Source organism: Carlito syrichta, unplaced genomic scaffold, assembly GCF_000164805.1.
Source record: "Carlito syrichta isolate Samal-C Ts95f unplaced genomic scaffold, Tarsius_syrichta-2.0.1 Scaffold303245, whole genome shotgun sequence".
Taxonomy (NCBI): Eukaryota; Metazoa; Chordata; class Mammalia; order Primates; family Tarsiidae; genus Carlito; species Carlito syrichta.
Window position 1 is genome coordinate 337745 of NW_007247341.1, and position 19923 is coordinate 357667.

Here is a 19923-nt window from a genome sequence, read left to right on the forward strand (position 1 = left end):
AACACATGTCCTGAGGATCTTCCAGCTTCTTTTATTTATTTGGGCCAGCAACATGTCATTGCACGTGGGGCTGAGATATTTACCAGGTCAGACTGAGAAAAATTAAAGGACAAGCACTCAGGAACAGAGGGGGCTGTGGATGTCCCTGGAGCACTCTTCTTCTGTTTTTCTATTACCTCAAAAGGGATTCTTTTATTCTGTCCTGTTTCACTAAAGGCATGAGCCAGAAGGAAAACATCATCCACACCAACGCCGAGGGCGAGAAACGGTAAAACCTACAGCAAAAACAGAGGACGGTGGCATTAGACACGTGCGATCCATGACCTCACAGTGAAGAATTTACATCATCTGATCATTTATGTCCCCCAAAACTCCCCGTTTCAGCTCACAGTAGAACTTACATGTTTCTATTTCTAAGGTTCACGTAAAATAATTTTTTTTTTTTTGAGACGGGGTTTCACTCTGTCGCCCAGGCTGGAGTGCAGTGGCACGATCAGGGCTCACTGCAGCCTCTGCCTCCTAGGCTTAAGTGATCCTCCTGCCTTATAGGCATGAGCCACAATGCTCAGTTAATTTTTCTATTTTTTGCTAGAGATGCGATCTCACTATGTTGCCCAGATTGGTCTCAAACTCCTGGGCTCAAGCAATTCTCCCGCCTTGGCCTCCCAAAGTGCTTGATTACAGGCATGAGTCACCACGCCTGGCCTCATGTACAACAATGTTTTAAGTTAATAAATGAGAAGGACTCTCGCTTATCTAAAGCACTGGTTCTCAGAGTGTGACCGCTGGTCTAGCATCAGTGGGAACTGGTCAGAAGTACACATTCTTAGTCCCCCGCCCAGACCTACTATTGGTTAGAAACTCTAGGGACGGGGTCCAGCAATCTGAGTTTCCACAAGCCCTCGGGGTGATTCCAACACCCACCAGAGCTTGAGAACCAGGACCCTCGAAAAAGACACAAATACATTCCTCTCGGGGAAATGTGTCCCCTCAACAAGGTCTACTGCCCCGAGGGGTCCACTGCAAGCGAGCACTTCCCTGAGACAAGGGGGGGCCTCAGTGGAAATGGCCGTGAGACCCTTCAGGTGAGTGGGCACAGACGCGGCCAGCCGGGCTGAGCGGGGAGGAGTGGTGGGCGGATGGCTCCTTGAGTACCTGAGTTGTCGCAGCATTAAAGGAAATCCCGATCAACGAGCACAGGCCCAATCCTGCAGCCACTGACAGTGCAACCAACAGGACGCCAGCCAGCCCCACGGCACCCTGGGACTTGGAGCAGTCCCAGCGCAGCATGGTTAAACAGGCATAGGCAAGCTGCAAGCAGAACAATGGGGAGGGGATAGGGCGGGGCAGGGGGACACAAAACAAAAGCCAAACATTAGAATGTGCCATGATTCTAATGTTTCCCCCCACCCGTCACCCCAGATCCCAAAGTAGAACCTACGAAACCCAACAACAGGCGAACCGTACATTGAGGACGTCACACGAAATGACATGGAGTCAAAGGTGGGCAAACTGCAGATGGGAAAAAACCGCCACACAACGGCCGCTTTGGGAACCGTCATGAAGCCGAGCTCTCTCTGTCTTGGACGCGCGTGGATGTTAAGAGCAGTTAAAAAGCGGGGCCGATCACGGAGAGGCCAAAAAACCAACGCAATCCCAAACCCCCAGGAGCACGGAATCCATCGTTACCATCAGCAAGTAGCCGCTGGCCACTCGGATGACACTGACGTCAGAGAAGGACTTCAGGATGTCATCCAGGGTCGTGGTGGTGAAGGACAGGACCTTCTGAGTGGAGTTCTGCGCGACGCTTTGATGAACCACCTGCGGTCACAACATGAGGCTACGTTCCCAAGTGGAATTAAAGCGTCCACAAGCTTCTGTCGCGCAGACCTCCGATGACACGCCCCGCCCCTGCCTTTTATCCCGTTGCAGTAAAACAAAAGTCATGCGTGATTTAAGAAGAGGGAGGGGAGCTGGACTTGGACGAAGGTTAAACGCCCCTGGGTTAGGACAATGAGGGCTCGGTATTGGCGTGGGCCCGCGCTCGTGGAATTCACTCCAAGCACCGCATTTATTTTGCATGCTGAGACTAATGCTGTTCACCTGTCCACAAGGCTGCAACCCATCTGCAGTTCCCCCCTAATCCGAAACAACTCATTCTTGCAGGCACTCCGCCCCGCCCCTCGTTCATTTGCTGGCCACTTTTAAAAGGTCACATGCAGCTCAGTGGAGGTCACTGCTTGGGAAACAAAGGCCAGCGCCTGTCACATGACCTGACCAAGGGGCCTGCAGCTGTGAACAGATTCTCTGCCTTGCTAATGTTTTCCAGACACCTTCGCCTGCTCACCGAGTGTTTTCTTAAGCACTGCCGTGCCTTGGCTATGGAGTTCACAACTGGTTACCAAGCATGTTTCGGGGCATCCCAGTGAAGGCTGGCGTCTCTTAGATAGTATCTCAAGCGTTTTAGTCACAAGGAAAAGGGAAACAGCTTTCATCCCATCAAGTTCCCAGAACTACAATCTGTCCTGAAAGTCAAGCTGATGGGCAAACGGGGCGAAGGAACGGCGACGGCGAGGAACTGAGCAAGCGGCAGGCTTGCCCCCAGGCTCCACGGTGGGCGTACCTCCACATACGTCCTCTGCCAAGCCTCCAGGATGGCGGCTGCTTTGTCTTCGTTCCAGTTGAGGTGCGAGACGTAGTCGTACCCCTTGAAGTGCTCATACATTTGCTTGGGAGTCATTAACTGGAACATGGTCTGCAGAGCGTGGGCACTGTGGCAGGGTTAAGGGGCGAAGAGCCACGTCAGCATCCCCAGGAAGCCCTTCCTGCTGCTTTGAGTCCCCAGCGAGCACCCCCGCGTCACCGGCAACTCCTTCCTTCTCCTCAAGCACATGTTTCCATTAAAATGGGGCCAGGATGGTTATTTTATTTAATAGATGGATGTACCACATTAAAGGTGTAACCTTACAAACCTCTTACAGATATACCCCAAAATTAAATTAATAGGCAATTTCCTTTCTCAGTTTCTATTCCACGAAACAGGAAGGGGAGAAGAGTAGATAGCTTGGCCAGATATACCGGGCTCAGCCATGCTTGCTTGCTGTGCAGAAAGCCCAGACAACGGTGTTCCCCGGGGAGAAATCTCAGACACAACGCCTGACACTTGACTGACCAGAGTGACTAAGTGCACAAAGGATCATTCTTGCTGAGACTCTACTTCTGGTCTTTTCCTTCAACGGCATGGCAAGTGGTTCAGCTCCCATCACGTACCTCTCACATAACATGGCCCTGCCTACTCTATACTTGCCCCAGTGTTCTCTATAATGGGCAGATCTCCTAAAAGCTTCAAGTCAGCCACGACAGTCTGGTGCTTTCTCAAGCTGGACTGGTCTGCTCGTATTCCCTAGTATTCGATCACACCCGCCGGCCAGCTAACATAACAAGCTAAGTATTCATACAAATAGACTTGCAGATGTCAGAGGGGAAGTGGCTTTGGGGAAAAGGAGGAAAGGCTGAGGCACGAGTGGTCCCCGACGTGCTGGCATACCTGACAAGTTTCCCGGTGCTGTTCTTGACTGTGCCACCCACAATCAACTCCTCCTGCCAGTGCATATATTTTCTGGATAATCCATGACACCCACCATTCAAAACAAGGGCCATATCAAGAGGCTGAAATAAAAAGACAGCCACATAATTACGGGAATTAGTAGGCAGGTCACATGCCTTGTTAAAACCCAGTGCATTAAGGGCTTGTTTGTTTCAGAGAGAACATTAATAACAAGGCTAATGAGAGGCGTCCGGCAAATCTTACAGCAAAATTTAGTGCTATCAACAAACTCAGCTGCGTAGACAATAAAGGTCGTGGCCGATGAAAGTTTAAAAATGAAAATAGTAAAGAGAAACGTGAACAGAAACAAAAAAACCAGGTTTTTCTCTCCGCCCCTTCTGAGCGCAATCAATGTTGACCGTACTTACTTTGGTTGAATTTTTGTTAGGAGCTGTGGTGGGGCAGTCCCGGTCGGCCGGATTCAGGCAGGGGCGGTCCATGTAGCCATGACCAACCTCAGCCTTATTCAGCATTTCCTCCCAGCTGTCCACTTGATAGTTTATTTTCTTTAACTCTTCTAGGAATTCCAAAGGGTCAAAGTTTGTCCACCGCAAAGGAGGCTTACCTCTGCGAAAGAGATTAGGAGACCATGACAAGAGCCTTCCAAAACCATCGCAAAGCAACAAGGCTGCAGATAGCACATCTGTACTGGAAGAGACTTTGGGTAATGCTGCAATTCCAGGACTAAAATAATCCTTTCCAGTATATCTGTAGGCATTCTCGAGTGAGGAAAGTCATCCGTGACTGAACACGGCCAGCAGACCGCTCATACATTAACACAGGCATCGAAGAATCTTTAATGACTGATATGGTGTATTTAATATCTGATACAGAAACAACAGTCAATGGGTGCTTCTAGGCAGACTGAGATCCAAAATTAAAAAAAAAAAAAGGTGGGGGAGAATCACCATGTCAAATTAGCACTTGCCAGCCTAATAACTGCTCTGCAAATGTCATTAATCAAAATATTTGATCTCTGCTGCCTTTAACAATCCCATGCTTCTGAACTCTCTCAGACAGCCTGGCCGTGGCGTGGGCAAGCCCCCTGCAGCCTCTGCCATCACAGCCACTTCCCCCCACACTCACTTTTGAATTTGTGCTGTTGACAGACCAGAAAGGCTTTTGGCTGCCTGTTATGTGGTTCAAACCACACTGTAGCTGCTTAACCAGGCTGAAGTCATTATTCAGAATCTCCCAACCAGAAAACACAAAACCCCTTATTTCCCATCGAAAACTGTACACTGAAGGTCAGGAGATGGCCACTGCAAATTGCTTTTGCAGATACGTGCAAGCCAGGACAGAAACAATAACCCAAGCCCTAACTCTTGCATAATTAACTGAAAATGTCTGCGTCGATTAACAATTATTCTTTAAACGACGCAGTACCTATAATATCCAACTGCTAAACTGTGAAGCATTCCCTGCCACAGCCTTCAAAGATAGAGGATTTTCCCCTTAAATGCCATTAATGCGGTCTAAAGGAAGGGTAGCATTTTACTTCACAGGAGGACCTTGAACTTTTACGCAAAAGACTTCATTCTGACATGTACCCACTTATAAACACTCTCCTTAAAAAAGTAAGTGAGATGTGTAAGTGCCTGGTTTACAAAGCTACAAACATTTTAAAGAGTTAAAAATCACACATACTCTGCAACAATTTGCATTTTATTTGCATATAAATGGGTTGGTAAAAGTGAATGAAATTTAATGATGCCTACAGAACTTTTTTTTGAAAGGAGGAAAAACATTCTGCTGAAATCCCCTCTCCCCCCACTATTCACTCAAAAAATGCACGCGGAATTTCAATGTTTTTATTTCTTGTTCAAAACTGAGATAGAATCAACAACGATGAGCAATATCAGAAACACTGAGCCCTAGAGCCTCAGAAACCAGACATCTGAAAACACAGTCGCACACTTACAGGAGGTATGCGGTTCCGGATTGCAACTTCGCCCCTTCCCAGAAGCAGTCCAGAGGTGTAATAATTAAACAAGGGTAAAGGTATTCTATTATCTGTCAAAGTTAAAAAGAATAAGGCCACACATTTAGGCTGACACATACCGTGGGGGTGTTTTGGGGAACTTTGTGCAAACAACAAGAGGAAAATATACCTGATCCATGTAACCTGTTTCCGTGATAAGTTCTCCTGATTTGTAACACAAATGTTCCAATTTCCACTGCCTAGGAAAATGAAAAGCAGAGATGAAAACTTCTCGGGGCACTGAAGTAAGGAAACCGGAGCAAAATCAGCATGGTTAGAACATGTAAAAAGAACGGCAATTTCGATCACTTTTAAGCATCTGTCAAAACGAGCAGCGCTTTTGCCAAGTAGAGACCCAGCAAGCTTGCTTTAATGAATAGATGATACTCAGTCGTAATTAACATGTGGGGTGTTTATGCAAATGAATGCTACCAAAGTACTTGAAAAGTCTTGTTTCCTTAAGTGTTTTCCCAATCATCTTGTTTACACCATTAATCTGCTTTTCTACATACATTAAACAACTTCAGGGCAGCCCAGTTAAATGATCACAAACTCAAAATAGGTGGGGACTAAATTAGTGAGGTTTGTAAGAACTGACATGTGCTCAGGTGGGGAGGTGCTACTGCTGGTTTTATTGGCATGTCCTTTTTAGCAGGTGGTGTTCCAAAGGAACTTTCCTGCTCTTTACCATGAACGTTATAAACAACAACAATTGCCAGGCAGGTTGAATTTCCACTCGATTCTCTTCTAGAGACGTGATACTAAATACACGAATCAAGAATTCATTTGGAGTTCTACCGTCTCTAGAAGAGCTCTACAGAAAGAAGCCCGGCCTTTCTGAGTGTGTGAGAGGAGTGAATCTAAGTTTAAAAAAGAGGAAACTTGGAAGGTGTGAAGATGGAATATCCAAGACAAAAAAAGGAAAAAAACTCCCCCTAAACTGCTCAGTTATTGATCTCCTTTCTTCACCCAAAGGAAATTTCTGGACTTGACTTTTCCCTCTCTCTCGAGCCGCCTCCTCCTAGATCCTTCCTGTATGTCTCTCGGTAGCTGCCGAAACGTCACCATCCTGCTAAGTTTTCTTTAACCTTGAGTTGCAAATGACCTCTATCTCCTGAACTCTAATTTAGAGCACAGGCCGGTCAGATCTGTGTGACACCTGAAGCACCTGTCCTGCACTTGGCTTTGCACACGCCTACCTGTAGGGCTGTCTTTCCTCTCCTGGGCAGCAGGGTCTAAGTTCCCCATCCCCACCCCCATTCTCTTCCCACCTGTGCATCCACACACGTTTGTATTTCAATTCCATATCGCATCAATATAGAATACCAAGCATGAGTAGGTTCTCAATTAATATCACTTGATCAACTCACTCTTATTTACACTTGCTTGAGGAGGGCATGGCTGTGCATTAGGAAAAAAACCACTGGGCTTGGAGCCAGAAAAGGGGTTTAAAATCTGGCTCTGTCGTTTAATAACTGTATGAACTTGGACAAATGCTCTAATTAGTGTAATTCCCAGTTTTCTCATCTAAAATGACGGGATGGGTTGAACTACAGACGTTCTTCAAGTTCATCCCAATGTATCAAGTGTCTCTGGGTCCATCTCAGATAAAGAAGAATGCCATTTCATTGTAGCTCTTGCTACATCTTCTGAAGCGTGCAGGTGACAAGCATTAACACCACTTTGGGCATGCTTTATGGTGGCACTGGGGCACCATTTTCAGGCTCCTCACAGAGACTCTACTTGCAAATTCTGCAAGCCAGCAGTGGGTAGTTGCTTCCCTGCAGCGCTCTCTACAGACTGGCGGGGCACGTTCGCCTGAGAGAAATGCTAGAACGCCTCCCGACATCTTCCAAGGTCCTTTCATCCGCCCATCACATCTTGTCCTGGGGCCCGCCTGAGGATAAGGGAGCACGTGTGATCATAAACCCAGTTTGCCGATGAGGAAACAAGAGTATGCAAAGACAAGTGCCTTGTCCCAGGAGGTGCTGGTCGCAAGGATCCTGTGTCATGCTAGAAGGGGTTAGAGCCAATCGAGGGGAGTCCACAGGGAGCCAAGGTTGGAGCAGGCACATGTACAAATCTTCATTTTATTCTCTCCTCTCGTTCTCCCTGGCTACGGAATATGCCTGTACTGCCATCTCCTTACCTCTGCTGGGAAAAATGAATCATGCTGGTCAACCCCTCAATTAAGAGGTGCTAGAAAGCCTGGGGGAGGGGATGGAACTCAGCACTGCCCTGGAATGGGATTGAGGGATGGCGATCTCAATGGGCAGTCAATCAACAAACTCTGAATGCCTCCCTACTCTAAATGCAGGGGCACGACAATGGATGAGAGGTGGTCCCTGCCCTGAAGTGACTGACAGGTTAGATAGATAACATAAGAAAAAGGACAGTTATTTTGTTCGAGAACTCTTCCTCATCTCTGACTCTATTCACAGCACAGATAAGTTAGCTATATGACACTACAGGGTGACTTTTTAAAAGGTGTGTGTGAATACAAAGTAACAAGAAGTCACTTCCTTCTTTCTTTTCTTTTTGTTGCACAGTGTCTAAGTTGATCAAAGGCCATTCAAAATGCAATTACTCCAAAAGCAATGAAGATAACTACATGATAGCAAATATTCAACTTGAAAACAAAAATCCTAAGCAATGGAACACCTCTCTGCCTGGGTGTACAGTTACCCAAGTGGGTCACGACGGTACTCCTTTGTGGACAACGCCGAGACACTTACTGAGAATACGTTATAAAGCAACGCACTTGCTTCGTGACGAAACTCTAGAAGCAAATCAAGATTGAAAAATAAAGATCATTTCAGTAGAAAATAATGCGAACAAATTCTCCCGGTACATCTCCAGGGCAACCTTATTTCCTAAAACGAAGGGGCTTGAGCCAGTCGCCTCCTCGCCCTGCCTTACCTGCCGCACACATAGAGGCGGACTTGGCCGGCCTTACCTGTTGTACATGTACACGTGGACCTGGCTGGCCTGGAGCGCCGAGTCCAGGTGTTGAAGAAGCGCTTCTGTGGTCAGGACATTCGCTCCTTCTTCTTTCGGGGTCTGTATCATGAGTTGAGGATTAAACATAGCCTCTTCTCCAATCTTCTGGCGAGTATAGTTTAATTCGCGACTCACGCGTCCACCAACTGACAAACACGTACAGATTCCAGTTAGAACAGCACAATCCCTGCAAATTTACGTCGTCTCTGTCGTCTCACTCACCCACACAGGATACGCAACAAATGAACGCCAGTCATAAAACGGGTAGATGTTTCAGGAGTGACATTCACTTTACGATGCGTGGCAATGTTCACTTTCCCAATAACGAACACAACAAAGTACTCAAGACGCCCCTCTTGCCTGTCACCTATGCAAACCTGAGGTACGCTTGCTTTGCACACATCCCAACGAATGCACCATGTGCTTACGGGGGAGGGGGTGAGGAAAACTTGAGACACTTTTCCCTCTGCAGACCAGAACAAATAGCCCCGTTACAATTTCTTTCACTTGTATAAACAATGGGCCCCTGGGCACATTTCGAGATAAATGGCTTCAATTTACACTCTTCTCCTAAGTAATCTGGCGAAGGTAACAAGGAAATGTTTCTCCTCCCTGGAAAAAGAAACAAGGAGAGGTGGCAAGTATGTATTCAGCACAAAACCTGCCAGGAGAAGATAAATAATGTGATTCGAGTCAGATGCACTTGGGAAACCGCACTTGAGAGGAACAAAATGTATCCGCCGCAGCCATGAGCCGGGTTCTATCAGACTCACCTGGTCAGCGTCCAGGAAACACAGGTGCCAGGTTCTGAGTCAACCGGGACCAGGAGCCTGTGTTTTGGACGCTCCTCAGCTGATTCTGAACCTGCCGCCCAGGCTGAGGAGTCCTATCCAACACCCACCCGGCTCTCCAGCAGGCTGGGCATGCTTTCAACAAGACACGGGGGACCCCACAAAACCATCGACACCATTACTGCCAATTCCTCCTTCCTTCTTGCATCTGCAGGTTCAAGGTTATGTTCGAGGATGGCTCTGGACCAAGCCAAGCTCAAACTGCTGCACCTGCACCGGGAGGTGTGTCAGGAAGATACGAGAGGGGATCCTAGCGCCCCCTCATCCCCCCCAACTCAAGGGCAAAGGAAGCGGGTCTGAATGGCTCCTGGAGTCACTGATAAGTTGAGTGTTTGCTGAAAAGTGGGCCTCCAGCTACAGCTTAGAAAGAACTCAGCGATCATAGCTTTCCCACGAGGAGGAGGAATCCTTTTTCTTCAAGTTTAGTATTCAAGGACATAAACATTTGGTTTGGACAAGTAAATAAGGACTGGGAACAGCGGGTTGTTTAGTTCTCTTGGCATATTTTATAAACAAGGGGGCAGGCTAAAAAGCAAATAATGCCCTCATTAGGAAAACGAGTGCAGATTCACAGCCCGGCAGGAGCTTCTGCGCAGGTTCCCGCAGACGCCAAGGCCAGGAGCTCCGTGAGGGGGGTGGGAGGAATGTATCGGTCGGTTAATAACAAGGGTTACGGCTCCTGTGTGCAGAAGACTTTGAAAACGTCAGGGGGGAGTGCCGAGGACCTCGCAACCCATTTGAAGTTAAAGAAAGAAGAACACGGGACACAACCTGCACAGAGCTGCGCTTCCCTGTGGCTGCTGGCCTTTTCTGGGGTGGAGGGGCCTTCCCAAAGCCGCCTGCAGGCAGGGCCCGCTCATTCCAGCGGGACTCACAGTACATTATACACCGCAGACTCCCGGCCAATTAGCGGGTGAACTGAATTGAACTCAACCCACATTCTCCAAAGGCAGAAGAGCTGTTTGAGGCTAAAAAGTCAGTTATTCGTCCAGAGGTCACTTCTGAAAGTTACAGAGCTGCACGCCCAGTAGCTCAACGCAGCTTTTGCTCGACCTCTTTCTTTCCCCCTCTCTCTTTTGAGTCAGAGTCTCATTCTGTCACCCAGGCAGGAGTACAGTGGTGCGATCATGGCTTGCCACAGCCACAACCTCCTGGGCTCTGGTGATCCTCTCTATTCAGCCTCCCACGTGGCTGGGGCCAAAAGGACGCGTCACCACACCCGGCTAATTTGTTTATTTTTTTTGTAGAGATGAGGTCTCGCTATGTTGCCCAGGCTCCAACTCCTTCTTTTAACGTATTGACATTACATCTGATGCTCTAAGCCTAGAAATCATTCCCATTTCTACCTGCCTCCTCAAACACCCGTGTAGTACATGGTTTTTTATTCTGCTGGAAACTTCACGGGGCTTAAAACCACGATGGAAAAACAAACCACAAAGTACCCCCCATCCCCACCCTTGGTGAGCGCAGGCAACCTCAGTTGGGTAGGATTCTACCCCTAGGCCTCAGCAGACCCACCGCCTGGAAGTATTTAACCTATGAGGCAACGACCTAAGAGTCCGGCCCACACAAAAATAGCAAAACCAAACGTGGGGTTCCTGGTACTTAGAAGAACTTTTAGCTACACTCTTCCAAACCAGCCTTATAATGGATCTATTATTTTACCATAGGGGTTTTCAGAAATGATACTGTTTCCTACTAGATGTAAAATGCAACTCAGGGTCGCCACAATGTCACCTTTTTAGATGCTTTAAAATGCATATTTAAATAAACACTTCTTTAATTTTCATTTTTTTGAGTTGGGGTGTTTGTTGCCCAGGCTGATCATAATGGCATAATCACGGCTCACTGCAACCTTGACCTCCTGGGCCCAGCCGATCCATCTGCCTCAGTTTCCCAAACAGCAGGGGCTATAAGTGTGCACCACTATGTCTGGCTAATTTTTAAAATTTCTTGTAGAGACGAGGTCTCCCTATATTGCCCGGGCTGGTCTTGAACTCCTAGGCTCAAGCAATCTTCCCACCTTGGCCTTCCCAAAGCACTGGGATTACAGGTGTGGAGCCACCACACCCAGCCGTAAATAAACATGTTTTAATAAAGGCATTTGTTGTGCTTCTAGAATTGGAAAGTTTTTTGCTCTTCCATCTCTTTGCTCGTGATAACTACACATACTTTGCCAATGTGGCAAGTTTTACCCAGACTACCGCCATAGGGTGACTAAGAATTAGAGTTGAGACCTTGAATTCTAAGGTTTTGTCAAACACCTATGCTGTGTATACAAGTCCACTCACTTTTACAAATCACATGGCCATACTTTACCTAATGTTTCATCTTCTATTTAACCAATACTAATGTTTCTGCAAAACGGTTCAGTACGTCAATAAAGTTTAGTTGCCATCCATTTTGTTAGGCCAACGGTCATAATCAGGCTTGTTCATCCAGCAGCATCTGTGGTGTGCACCACATGCCAGGTGCAAGGATGCCGTAAACATGACCCGTGTGGTCTCTCACCAAGAGGTGTGTGCTGGCCAGTGAAACAGACAAGCGATGGACAGGCAAACCCAGAAGATAATTTCACAGTGTAACAAGTGCCACGGGGGAAATAAAGATGGTGATGGCCAGGCTTGGTGGCAGGGAAGAGGGAAGACTACTTCAAGTGGGAAGACATCACGGGAAGTAATATTTAAGGTGACTCTGAAGCTCTGGGAACAGTGTCACGGGCCGAGGAAGCAGCAAGTGCAAAGCCCTCAGATTTGGCTTGTTGCAGGAAGAGAAAGAAAGCAAGTGTGGTTGGAGCTTGGTGAGCCCACGATGATGTCATCCGCTCCCTTGCGCTCGTAGACTTAGCTCCTTCTCGAGTGTACCTGTCATAAACTGCACGGCATTCATATGCCCTTACATCAGTTTCCACCCAAGGCACTCTGGAACAAATGGCCAGAAACAGAGACTCCTCTGGACAGAACACGCTTATGGACTCGCTTGACTTTTGCTCTCCTAGCAAATGCCTACTCTGAATCACTGCTGAATGATGGCCGAAGCGGCTCATGACCTCGCTGTCTTCTTCACCGTCGTGGCTGCGAAGTTCTGAGTTCGGGAAGTCCCACAGAACCTATTTCTGATGGCTGAGATGGAGGTCATGGCCTGGGAGAAAACGGGTGTCTTCCTTCTCTTTCCCATTTTCAAGGTCAAAGTCCTTCTGATCGATGTACATGAAAGGCTACGGAGGAACTATATATATATATATTTTTGAGTCGGAGTCTCACTCTGTCGCGCAGACTGGAGTGCCGTGGCCGCTCCCGGCCACTGCAGCCTCGACCTGCCGGGCTCCGGCGATCCTCCCGCCTCAGCCTTCCGAGTTGCTGGAACTACAGGTGTGCGCTACCACGCCCGGCTGATTTTTTGATTGATTGTAGAGATGAGGTCTTGCCAAGTTGCTCAGGCAATCCACTCACCTCGGCCTTCCAAAGTGCGGGATGACAGGCTGAGCCACTGAGCCTGGCCTCGGAGGAACTATTAAATCCAGTATTTGTTATGTAGCTGCAGGTATAGAGAAGCACGCTAACAGCCATTCTTGCCTGGTGGTGTCTAGGGGATACTATTTACCTGCTTCCCTTTTTTGGACTTATTTCTATTTCTTAACTTTTCTGCAATAAATACGTTTAATTATAAACTTCTACATGACAGGAAAAAGAAAACGAGACATAAGGGCTACTTGGCAGAGATCTGAATGAAAAATAAGCTCATCGCAAACAATAATATGCGTCTCTGTTCTCACTCATGTGTGAAAGCTAAAAAAAGTTGATCTCATGAATGGGGTTATTACCAAAGGCTGGGAAGAGCAGGAGGGCGGGGGATAAAGAGAGATTAGCTGATGGGTACAAACCTGCACTTAGATAGAAGGAGTAAGTTCCAGTGTTTGGTAGCAGTAGGGTGACTGCCAATATAGTGTATATTTCAAAATAGCTAGAAGAGAAGATTTGGAATATTCTCGATACAAAGGAATGATAAACTGAGGTGATGGATATCCCAATTACTCTCATCTGATCGTTACACATTGTATGTTGGGATCAAAACATCATCTATGTTTTTATATCATAAACATATAAGTATTATGTTATATATTCATAACACTAATAAACTGTTAAAAAATGCATCTCCACCACATCCTGAAGTCCTCTTTTATTAACAACAAAGTAACTACTGACCCATCTGAACAACACTCAGGGAAAAAAAAAACATCATCTAAGGATCCTGAGACACAAAATAACCTTTTAAATTTGTGTAGTACCTTCCACTTGCAAAGTCTTTTAATGCTCAATTGTTTACTTGTTTACCTTCTTGGAAACTGTATTATATTTCTTTGAGTCAGGGTCTCACTCTGTTGCCTAGGTCGGAAAGCAGTGGCACAATCATGGCTCATCACAGCCTCGAACCCCTGGGCTCAAGGGATCCTCCTGCCTCAACCTTCCAAGAAGCTGGGACTACAGGCGCAAACCACCACGCTTGGCTAATTAAAGACAAAAAAAAAATCTTTTGTAGAGAAAAGGTCTATGTTGCCCAGGCTGGTCTTGAACTCCTGGGCTCAAGCTGTCCTCCCACCTCAGCCTCCCACAGTGCTGGGATTACAGGTGTGAGCTACCACACCTGGCTCTTATTTGGAAATATTTTGATTGCTGTTGCTTCTCCATCAGGTTGGATTCCTGGACAGTCAACAGGAATGGGGACTAGAGGCTCCAGTACTGCCACTAGTGGCAGGGAGATTTGGGACAAGTCCATAACACAGCTAAGCCTCAGCACCTTTCCCATAAAACAGGAATAAAACGGCTGTGACTGGCCTTGCAGGACTGTGTGGGGATGGACTGACAATGTGATATGTCCCAAACCCTTACCCAGGAGTGGAGCAGGCAGGTATCCATTTATTGCCACGCCTGTGCCGTCACCCTTCCTTGACTGAGGAGTTGGCTTGCCCAAGGTCACACTCACCTAATAGGAGACAGAACTGACCCATCAGCCCCAAGTCCACCAGCCCCACGAGCCTTGCGGCTTCTGAGCACCAGCTGAGAACCCGAGTCCAGCATGAGGAAGTGGCCTAGGAGCGCCGGATGACACGGCATCAGACCACACAGGGTGGGCACCCCTAGCCTGCAAATCCACAATGCTCTGACAGCAGACATTTTCCGAGTGGAAAACGCCATACCTGCCCTCACGTGACCAGCTGCAGTCAAAACAGGCACACAACGGCGAGGGTGACATTTTTACCACTGCAGAAAAAGCGCCCACAGAGGACATGGTGAAAACATGTGATGGGTTCATTGAAGGACTAGAGCATTCATGACCAGGACAAGAAATCACATCAGTTGATAAACTCAAAGACAGTTTCCTAAGATGCACACTGTTGTTTGTGAGGCAGACGACTCTGAAGGAAACTTCTTTAAAAAGTCATTCAGCCTAATGCCTCCTCATCCCTAGAGGACCCACTTGATCCTCGACTGCTTCTGACGTTTCTCACCCAAAATAAAATACAGCAGACAGTAACATTTTAATTGAAACTCGACATTGTGGGTGGAGATGGAAAGCCCGCCCTGTCTGTTGCAGCTGATATTCAGCAGTGGATGCGGGTATTCTGGGGATGCAACAACACTGCTTAGTTACCCTGAGCACAAGATTTTCTCACCGTATTAATGACATGTCATCTTCTTTCCTGTCAAAGTCTTACAGAAATACGTGTAAGAAATGACTGCTTATCAATAGCATACAAATCTGGAGTCAGGAATGATGCCAAACAACCACAGATGGCCTGCACGGGTGGCTGGGATAGCGACACCTTTGCTTTCTGACGGTTCAATGTACAATAACTTTACTTCCTGCACAAAATTATTTAAAGTATTGTATAAAATGACTTCCAGGCTATGTGTACATGAAGCATAGAGGAATTTTGTATTCAGACATGGGCTCCATTCTCCAGGTAGCTCATTATGTACATGTAAATATTCCCAAATCCGCTCCCCCCCAAAAATCCCAAATCCTAAAGAGTTTTGGTCTCAATCACTGGGGTAAGGGATACTCAACCTGTATTAAGCTCAGAGCTAGAATTTTTAGAATGCATGAAATTGTAACACATGACACATCATCCGTATTTTCATCTAAAGGACAATGTGGCCACCAAGATTTTTCCCAGCCGCCGAGGAGATATCGTTTTATTCGGTAAGTCCGATGGCTGCAGTGGACAAGCCTCATTTTCTTCTGTTCTCCAGAGCGGCCTGTCTTAGAGGGGCTGGAGATGAGCAAACAGAGAACAAGCAGCCCTAAGCCTCTTTACCCACAAATTCTGCCATCGGGTTCTCCTGAAACCCAAGGCTTGAGCCACTTATTTGAAAGGCAGAACCATCCCTTCAGCAAAAGGAGGTTTTTACTTTTGTTTTTTTTTTTTAAATTTTTGAGACAGAGTCCCACTCTGTCACCTAGTCTGGAGTGCAGTGGCATGATCAAGCTCACTGCAGTCTCGATCTCCTGGGCTCAAGTCATCCTCCTGCCTCAGTCTCCCAAGTAGCTAGGACTATCGGCATGTACTACCGGGCCCTGCTAATTTTTTATTGTTATCTTTGTGGAGACAGGGTCTTGCTATGTTGCCCAGGCTGGTCTTAAACTCCTGGCCTCAAGCAATCCTCCCACCTTGGCCTCCCAAAGTGCTGGAATTACAGGTATGAGCCGCTGTGCCAGGCCCACAAAGTTCTGCTGACCCTCTCTTCTCCAGATTAAGCTAACCAGGGTTTTCCAAAGCAAAGAAAAGCCGGCAAAGGTGAGAAATCATTTGACCCAGGGGTCCATACCTTTGGGCCAATAGTATCCCAATCCGCTGCGGACAAGAGATGGTTCCCTGGTATACCCTTCTTTAAGCATAGCCTTTCGCGTAGAGCTTAAGAAATGTCTGTGGCATTCACACAAAAACCTTTTTACAAAAGCCTATCGTGATCTACACAAAGATGATTGGTAGACCAATCGAAGTTTTTTCCCACAAAATTCCAAGTCCCTTAAGGAAGGTACGGCCTCCTGTCCACTCACCTCTATGTGTGAGAAACATGGAAGGACAGCTGGGGTGTGGCTCACCAAGAGTGTTAAATGAATAAATGAATGGACAGTCTCAATACAGAGCCTAGGGAACAGGCAGTCATCTGTACAAGATATTAATTCCCCCCCAAGCCTCGAAAAGTCAATCAGTCAAAGCAAATGACCCTTTCAGCCTGAAAAGTACCCAATCAGTGTCCAATTAGGAAAATGGGGTCTGTGTATATGTAAGCGTTGCATTTGCATTTGATTAATCCCATGAATTATCTAACAGCCTCTACAGAGATTTTTTTTTTTTTTAGTTGCTTCAAGCCCTTCTTTCAATGTTGCATTTAGTTACTGTGAGGGCGAAAAAATGCACATCTCTAAAGGGTGTAGCTTGCAAAATTATTAGCACTGATTCATCTTCTAAAATAAAAAAAGAGAGGATTCAGTAATTTGGGCAACTGGCTGAAAACTCGAGCTGTGAGTTTCAGTCACTCTTCTCCCCATCTCTTTTATTTAGAATGAGCCAATTGCTGCTCGAGTTTCTGGGCTGCTTTTCTCCTTTTAAGATTGTGCCCTGGGTGGAAGAACTGTTTGAGTCCAGGAGTTCAAAACCAGCCTAGGCAACCTAGCAAGACCCTGTGACTACAAAAAATTAAAAAAAAAAAAACAAAAAACCAGGCACACACCCGGAGTCCCAGTTACTCAGGAGGCTGAGGCAGGAGGAGCTCTTGAGTGCAGGAAATCGAGGCTGCAGTGAGCTACAACTATGCCACTGCACTCCAGCCTGGGTGACAGAGGGAGACCCTGTCTCAAAAAAAAAAAATGCACCCTTGGGATTCGCCATGGGAAAAAGGCCAGAGTCAGCCTAAAGTGAATGAGCATCCGTGCAATGTGCCCAGTGAGATGACAACCACAAAAACATGAGGCGAGCAGGGCCTGCCGCGCCCACCCGCGGTCCACACAGGGCCCCAAGAGGGGCGGAGAGCAGGTAGCCTACAGGTAGTGCAGGAATCCGTACTGCGCCTGCGCAAGCTTCCCCGCCCACTGCCAGCTGCTCGAGGTACCATCTGTTATCAGCTCTGCCCAGGCAGCTCCCGCTGAATGGCGTTCCCCGAGGCCAACCCACTCGCCCTGTCGGATACAATCAGGTCAGCCCAGCACTCTGCCCACACGGGACCTGCTGCCCGTCGCAGCGCCCGGACCCGCCAGCTCCCAAGAGGGCCCTGCATCTGTCAGGAGGCCCCTTCTTCTCCATTGGTCACCTGCTGCAGTGGCAAGGGAGGGCTGTGCGCCACCCCACCTCAGACAGGCCCAAGGACTTTCCTGACTTCTGGCAGGACGTAGGCGGCAATGTCTCCCATCCCTAACTGCATGCCTTCCAAGCTGTGAGCTGTCTCTGTTCTCCCATAACCTCACGGGCATGCCCCAGGACTCCAAGCACACAGGTGTGCACCCAAGGCCCATCATTCTGCAGGAAGTGAGCACCCAGGGAGGTGTGAAACGGAACAGCTCAAAGGCAACGTTCCAGCAGACAGCAGAGCCTGGGGACCGAGACGGCATGCTTCTGCCAAGCTCCAAGTTCTAGGCTGAGCCCTCCTGAAGTCAAAAAAGGAAGGAAGGTAGGAAGGCAGGCAGGCAAGTCAAACAAAAACAACAACACCCCAGTGCTTCCATAGTGGGCTCTCCATCACAGCATTCAAGCTGTTGCATAGCATTAAGCCTGGTTCCCTTCTCCCAGCTTCTGTGGGGCTGACATCACTTCTAGCTCTGAACAGTCTTCCTGCCATTATGCAGCCCGGGCCTCTTTTCATTGGGCTCCCACTTGAGCACACACGGGGGAGAGGACAATGCAAGACCCCACCTTCGCATGCAGGCTTCCTGGCCTTTGGGAAACACCACGCTGGCCTGATTTATCTCCCGCACGGTTCCTTCCTTCTGCATCTGCGCAGGGAGAGGCACGTCATTGGGGGCCACTTTCATGATTTTGTTGCCATCAGGATTAGCTGGATTAGGGGCCGGTACATAAGGACCCCCTGGTGCCGTGAGGAAGTTTCATCACCGGGTCAGTGTGGTGTGAACTATATTCTGTCAACACCATCACTCCTTATAGCCACCAACCCAAAAGGGGGGTGGAGGGATGTAGGCGGGGGCGTGGCAGAGATAAACTGTTTTGAGCGCAAAATGTATGCACTCGTCATAGCAATAAATTCCTCCATCGTGCACTTCAAAGTGTGAGAATCCCTCAGGACTATCCTCCTTTCAAACAAGAAACCTTTGCACTTCTTTTTTTTTTTAAATCTATGAAAAATTGAGTGGGTCCAACAGTGATGGGAAGTGGAAACGAATACAGCTACCCATAGGAAAAACAAAAAAGCCCAGCAGAAAATGTCCAGCCCCCTTCTAAGACCAGTCAAAGCAGTTTGGGAAGACAGCCTTACTGCGGAAACCTTCTATTTTGTCCAAGGCTAACGCCTCCAAGATGAAGCCAGTTACCCTTCTAAAGGACCAACACCATCCCATCCAGCAGGGATTCCCCATCTAAGGCAAGGGAAAACAATGTGGGTAGGACAGATGTGGAGGGAATGGTGCAGGCAGTAAGAAGATGGGGAGACCAACCGAACAGCACTTTTAATTCCGTTTACAACTTCAGGGGCTCGAGTTTTCCTCCCAGGAAATCCTTTGGCCCATTTACCCACCCCACCCCCCACTCATCTGGACCCTGCATGAAGTAGACGACGCACAATTTGTAGAGAAAGTAATGGGATTTCTGCAAGTGTGTGCGAGTGTGTGCATGCGTGTGTGTGTGTGTGTGTTTTATAGAGCAAGCCCTCTTGCACAGAACCGGGCTGTTCCATCAAAGCCGTATCTGTTATATTTCTGTCTTTCTCTTCTGTTTGGCGTATTCACCAACAAGAGAAAGGGAGGTAAGCTTTGGCGGCCCTGACCTGCAGTTGGAACACAATACTTTCGCACAGCCCTGCCGACCCCTGACATAAATTTTACACCGCAGCTGGCATTTACACACTCAGCATTACCATATGTATAGCTGCTCGGTGCTAATTATGCTAATCACCTGTCTAACTCGCTGCTGCGAAAAATGGTTGTATTTAGCAGTCCAGTGCCTACCAATGCAGCTTACTGTGTGGCTGAAATGTACATTCAGACGGCCCTGAATGGCAAGATTTTTCCACGTTGCTGGCTACATTCAGGCCTCAGAAAAATTTATTCAAGTCAACTGGTTTCGGTCCGCAACAAAAAAGTTACGAGAAAAAAGTGAGTGTGTTCTTGCCCTAACATTCTGGATCTGCTTGCAAGCAAAATGATAAATCAATTGGTGTGGGAAACAAAAAGGGAGAGAGATTTCTTTTGGGAGCCATGTGAAACTGTAGCCTATTTAAAAAAAAAAGGGGGGGGGAGAGGAAGGGTCATCC

The 19923-nt window shown here is 47.6% G+C and overlaps 1 protein-coding gene across 1 annotated transcript in view; it reads right to left on the minus strand.

The window, feature by feature from the left end:
- The window catches only part of PTCH1 (patched 1), a 58989-nt gene that overhangs the window by 29195 nt on the left and 9871 nt on the right, over window positions 1–19923 (minus strand). The window contains exons 2-10 of the mRNA XM_008058198.2: window positions 8545–8734; window positions 5719–5788; window positions 5529–5620; window positions 3976–4174; window positions 3548–3669; window positions 2624–2771; window positions 1690–1821; window positions 1156–1311; window positions 177–275 (exon numbers count right to left, since the gene is read on the minus strand). Coding sequence (XP_008056389.2) covers window positions 177–275; window positions 1156–1311; window positions 1690–1821; window positions 2624–2771; window positions 3548–3669; window positions 3976–4174; window positions 5529–5620; window positions 5719–5788; window positions 8545–8675 — 1149 coding nt within the window. The 5' untranslated portion in view covers window positions 8676–8734. The remainder of the gene's footprint in view (window positions 1–176; window positions 276–1155; window positions 1312–1689; window positions 1822–2623; window positions 2772–3547; window positions 3670–3975; window positions 4175–5528; window positions 5621–5718; window positions 5789–8544; window positions 8735–19923) is intronic.